At 46.5% G+C, this 5,651-nt stretch overlaps 1 protein-coding gene across 1 annotated transcript; it reads right to left on the bottom strand.

The window, feature by feature from the left end:
- Window positions 1–435: 435 nt before the first annotated feature.
- Lyz (lysozyme) lies at window positions 436–4,511 on the bottom strand. Its single transcript, XM_021205701.2, has 4 exons — window positions 4,339–4,511; window positions 2,904–3,068; window positions 1,003–1,081; window positions 436–587 (listed from the first exon to the last, which is right to left on the bottom strand). The coding sequence occupies exons 1-4, from the start codon at window positions 4,472–4,474 to the stop codon at window positions 521–523; spliced, it is 447 nt and encodes a 148-aa protein (XP_021061360.1). The 5' UTR covers window positions 4,475–4,511; the 3' UTR covers window positions 436–520.
- Between the last annotated feature and the right edge of the window lie 1,140 nt (window positions 4,512–5,651).

Below are 5,651 nucleotides of genomic sequence, written 5' to 3'. Positions count from 1 at the left end.
CCCCCAGAAACCCTCCTGGCCCACCACAGAGGCTGTTCTAACTGGATGCTGGCCTGGCCCCCCACAGAGGCTGTTCTAACTGGGTGCTGGCCTGGCCCACCACAGAGACTGTTGTAACTGGGACTTCACAAAGCCCTGGAGCTCACCAACTGCAGTTTCCCCAATATCAACTCATCTTCTGTAAATAGGTGTATTTTTATGCAGCACAGGACTGATTAAGATGAATTCTGATGGAGCTCAACGTGAACCACTTCCTGGGTGAATAACTGACCTACAGAGGTGTCTGTGTGGCCATCACTGTGCTGCATGACTGTCAGGAGCGTCCAGGGGATTAGCTGACTGACGAGGGAGACTTTGCACAACACAGCAAACACAGTATCAGCTGAAGCTTGTTAGGGGGAAGTCTCCGTTTGCTGAAGTCCTGTTAGATAGAGGGGAAAACGAAGAAGTGTGGCCTTCCCCATATCTATTCGTACAGTGAGAAAGAGACAGAATGAGCTGCAGTAGAAGCACACAGCGGTCAGACTCCGCAGTTCCGAATATACTGGGATAGGTTTCGTTTTTGACAGTGTTTACGCCATGCGACCCTGTGGGGGAAAGAGACATGGGGATCAATGGTTAAAGTCTGTGTCCTTGTCACACACACACTCAGACCTTGTGAGGTGACACTAAAGGACATTGGGTTCTGGGCCAAGAGCTGGTGTGACACACAGGCTGTCCCTGTCCCCAGAAGCCGCCTCTGACTCTGGAGCTGAGTCTACCTGGGGGTTTGATGCTCTGCCTGCTCAGCAGAGCACAGGATGCTCAAGGGTGATGCTGCATCCTGTGAACGCACAGTCCACTGATGCTACAACTAGTCTGCAGGCCTGAGAAGGAAGTAGGTGTATNCCCTAAAGATGATGTAGGATAAGCCCCCAGCAACACCCGCAGTTCTCAGATGACACCGAGCACTTAGACACACTGCTTATATCAAACGATTAACCTTCCAGTGTTTGAACCTACCATGCTCGAATGCCTTGGGGATCTCTCACCACCCTCTTTGCACATTGTATGGCTGTAGTGATGTCATCCTTCAGCAGAGCTGAAAGACAGGGGTGAGGAATGACAAGGAGAGTTATAGAACCAATTTAGGTTAGATCCAGCCAGCATTCTCTGTGGCAGTGAGCAGTGAGCTCAACAAATTATTTCTCCAGTGTCTGTGCATTTATGATAACTGGAGACAGTCTATTGATATGCTCTCAAAACCATGTCTGCAGTAACAAATACTTACCTGAATTCTCACCCTAAAAAGGGAATAACATTAGTAGCAATATTCTGTGCTTGAAAACAACATGCTTTAGTCTTAGGTCTTAAAGCAGCTGGGCTCCTTCCATGTGACTCAGTGTAAGTCACCCTATTTCTCATTTACAGAGTCCCTGGTGGGTTTGGGATGTGCTTCAGTGGTTGTGGGTTTAAGCATGTGCAACCAACCACTCAGGGTCACAGCATCCCAGCCCTGGTGAAAAGTAGNGAAGCCCCATGACAGACAGGACTCACTGGAGGGTGTGTGACTGTCAGCTAGAGGGCACCCCCTGCTCTTCCTCACACTGGGAAATGGAGCAGGCAGAGAACTGTCACCTGGGCACCTCCCAGGGAAAATGTATCTTAAAGAAAAACCAGGGGCTGGAGGGGTGGCTCGCTGGCTAAGAGCCCCCGAAGCTCTTCCAGAGGATTCGATTCCCAGCACCCACGCGGCAGCTCACAACTCTGTAACTCCACTTCCAGGAGAGCTGATGCCCTGTTCTGGCTTCCACAGGGACCAGGCAAACAGGGTGACCAGAAGCATATCAGGCAAAATTCACACACACAGAGGTAAATGTATACTTTAAAAAGAAAACAGAGTATAAGCCTTTTATGTATAAAGATTTTCCTAGCAGGTTATAACCAGTAAAACAGAAGGAGCCCTGCTGCTTTTTGACTTAAGACTTCGAGTGCTGTTTTCAAACACAGAATATTGCTCCTGTAATTTTAGTCCCTCTTGAAGATGAGAATCCAGGTCAGTATCTGTTACTCCATATGTGGTTTTGTGTGATAGCCATATCATGGAGCTGTTTAAGTATAGTTTATATAAAACTGTAAAATCTTTACATGGTGTGAGCATATATGTGCATCATATAACTTTACATGTACAGACAGTATAGATTGACGTTCTACAGGAGCATGTCCCAAAGGGTTCAGTTAAGTTGATCCTTGAGTGCTCACTCTGGGAGTGACACTCCGATGCTGGTGTTTTCTAACACTTCCCAGTGACTAAGATGAGTGTCCAGAATGCTTCTAATGTCAGACTAAGCAGGTTACAAGGAATGCCCCAAAGTCCACCTTATCTTGAAAAATTGACAACCAGGTTTAACAGAGCAGGAATTACAGATCACTGACTGAGGGCTGTCCCAGGAGCAGTCCACAGTGTTTGTGAGGCAGGTTCTGCCATTGGGAACTGGCTTGCAGAACAGGCTCTGCTGGGTGGCCAGTGAGCCCTCCAGATCTGCCTGTGTCAGACGCCCCTGTGCTGGGGTTACAAACCCATGTCACCAATCTCAGCTTTTTTTGTGGCTGCCGGGGGGTCAAACCATGATGACTCTTCCATCAGAACTATCTGTCCAGCCTCTATTTATTTCATTTCATTTATTCATTGATTTTGGAGGTGGGACCAAGGGCCCTCTGATGTGTAGACAGGGTATTCTATCGTCAAATACAGTGTGAGCCTAATGCCTTACTTGGTTAATTTTGATGACCTTCTAACAGTAAAGGCAGTTTCCCCTGGTTTCTGATGTTTTCCCCATTNTTACTTCTCCTGCACAGAATCTTTGCTCTTGCAGTAAGAGCAGAATGATTGTTTGCTATCACAGTACCCTGCCTTGTCTTACCACTGCAAGGTATCCTACAGCCATTCACAGCTCTTGGAGTTTTGCCATCATTACACCAGTATCGGCTATTGATCTGAAATATCCCATAGTCGGTGCTTCGGGATCCAGGGTTGTAGTTTGTAGCTTGTGTGTTATAATTGCTCTCGTGCTGAGCTAAACACACCCCTGAGAAGAAAAAGAAAATTTATCAATAAGCATCAACCNCAAATGATCCATATTTGATACCAAAATCAGCTTTTTGAGTTGGCTGATTTAGAAGTGATGTCCTAGAAGTACAATCGTGTGGTTGGGTTATAGAATGTACTACCACTAGTTCATATGTGCCTGTGTCTGTCTGTGCTGCCCAGCGTAGTCTCTGGTGTCAAGTGAACCTCCTGCCTCTGTCCTTCAGGTAGATACAACTTCTGTGCCCAGTCACCAAGTAATTTTCCAGTGCCCCAAAGCGAACCCCTTGGAGGACAAATCAATTCACACCAAGAATAACCAGGTTAAGGGACATTTACAATGTAAACCTGCCACAGTGGTGCTCAGTTTTATTCCCTGCAGTTGTCAGGCCGAGGCTGCTGAATCTGTGTGAGTTTGAGACCAGCCTGGTCTGCATGGCAAGTTCCAGGTCAGCCAGGGCTGTGTGATGAAACCCCGCNGCCTTCCAAATAAAACAGCTAATTCTCCCATTGCTTTTACCATCTCCTCTGACCCCACTGAGCTTGCAACCTCCTGCCTCTGCCTCCCATTGCTTGGATTCCANGAGTGTGCACCATCACAAATGTCTAATGAGAATATGTAAAGCAAGAACATCATGACAGAAAAGGCTATTCTGTAGTTCCATTCATCCATCCACCACCCACACATCTCTCTGTTGAGTAGCATACACTTCAGTTGAATCTGATTGTGATAACATAGATGACTTAAGTCATAAGGAACTGTTCATCCTCCACATCTTTCCTTGTGTGAAACTGAAGGTCACCCCAGAATGAAGAACAATACTAAGTCTCATTATACTCAGTTTCTGAGGACCTCATTTATCCAGCAATTAGGGGCAAGTAGGACCCCTCTGCACGCCACAGTAAGAGAAATGAAGACAAGTGCCATGTCAGTCCAGGATCTCAGATCCCAGGTTCTGAATGGCTGGGTGCCATCTCTTTTCAGCCCCTCCCTCATGGGCTGCTGAGTCTGAAGCAACTGGGAAGCCCAGTGACAGTCCCTGAGCCCCTCATGTCCTGTTGCCTTAGCATGGCACACAGTGTCCCTTCCAAGCCCCTACCCCAGCATCTCTGATTCAAAAGACAAAAACTGATGCTTTCAGTCAAATGACCTCTGTCACACAGGGAACAACCATGACAGCATATGCTGCAGCTTCCCCTCTGGTCACTCAGTGCCCCCCTTGTCCCTGTTCTGAGAGCTTAGCTGGAGCCATCAGGAAGAAGAGACTTACAGTTGGCCAGGCTGACACCACGGTAGCCAGCCATTCCATTCCTTTTCAGAGTTCTGGCAAACTCACAACGTTCATAGACCTTGGCCTGGGCAGTGACAGAAAGCAGGAGGAGTCCCAGAGTCAGGAGAGCCTTCATGGTGACCGGAGGTTGGGTCAGCTGCTGGCTGACTAGAGAGAGCATGCCTGCTATTTAAGCATCCTCCAAGTCCCTCCTTTTCCAACAGCGTGTAGCCTCTGGCATTTGATCTGTGTGCGAAGCAGGAAGTTCCTACAGATCTATGGACTTTAGCACTTGACCTTCCTTTGTCATATATTTGATGAGAGATGTTCTAGCAGCCCAGGAATAAATGCACAGAATTTATTTCAAATTGCTTAAAGATTTGGATCCTTATGAATGGAGAAGTACTTCTGTTTCTAAATGAGGGTTTTCCTTCAATTTAATTTGAAGTTAAGGGACTATAAGAGAAAAAAACTAATATTTACAGTTAAAAGCAGCAACTACTTTCACCAACATGCCTTTGTATTAAACTATTCTGTATGCATTCAACATTTTGCACTGATTTCTAAAAATCACTTTGTGTGGAGGGCTGGAGAGTTGACTCAGCGGTTAAGGGCACTGACTGCTCTTCCAGAGGTCCTGAGTTCAATTCCCAGCAACTACATGATGTCTTACAACCATCTGTAATGGGATCTGACGCCCTCTTCTGGTGTGTCTGAAGACAGCTACAGTGTACTCACATAAATAAAATAAATTAATTAATCTTAAAAAAAAACAACTGATTTTGTGTGTATGTTCCCCCAGTTGGACCTGCCTCATGCATCTCTTCTTCAGAAGGATGTGTCACATGACATCAGAAGGATGTGTCACATGACATCACGTTGCTTAGCTGAGTCCTACTCTGGAGCATTTCCTGGCTATGGTTCATGTCGTCTGACTAGTGTAGGGGAGGCTCCTGTGGGCATCGTTCCTGCCCCATTCATGCCATGCTCTCTGCATCTCCTCTCCACGTTAAAACAGAAAGCTTCAACGGGAACCACACACATGAATCCGATCATGCGCTGCCCTTAAAAGTGATCATCTCAGGGGGGCTGTGGGGTTTTTTAAATGAAGTTTTCATTTCCTGGTAGAGAGATGACAACAAATGGAATGTGGTTTTTTAAAAGACTGTTTTATTTTTATTTATATGAGCACACTGAAGCTGTCTTCAGTCATGCACCAGAAGAGGGCATTGGGTTTCATTACAGATCGTTATGAGCCACCATGTGGTTACTGGGAATTGAACTCAGGACCTCTGGAAGAGCTGTTAGTGCTC

The sequence above is a fragment of the Mus pahari genome, chromosome 9 (genome assembly GCF_900095145.1).
Source record: "Mus pahari chromosome 9, PAHARI_EIJ_v1.1, whole genome shotgun sequence".
Taxonomy (NCBI): domain Eukaryota; kingdom Metazoa; phylum Chordata; class Mammalia; order Rodentia; family Muridae; genus Mus; species Mus pahari.
This window is presented reverse-complemented; position numbering and strand designations above follow the sequence as displayed.

Coding starts and splice junctions, on each gene's coding strand:
- Lyz (XM_021205701.2), bottom strand. CDS start 4,474: ATGAAGGCTCTCCTGACTCTGGGACTCCTCCTGCTTTCTGTCACTGCC. Junction 3,069..4,338: donor TGGTGTCAGCCTGGCCAACT/GTAAGTCTCTTC, acceptor TTTTCTTCTCAG/GGGTGTGTTTAGCTCAGCAC. Junction 1,082..2,903: donor CTGTAGGATACCTTGCAGTG/GTAAGACAAGGC, acceptor CCTGTCTTTCAG/CTCTGCTGAAGGATGACATC.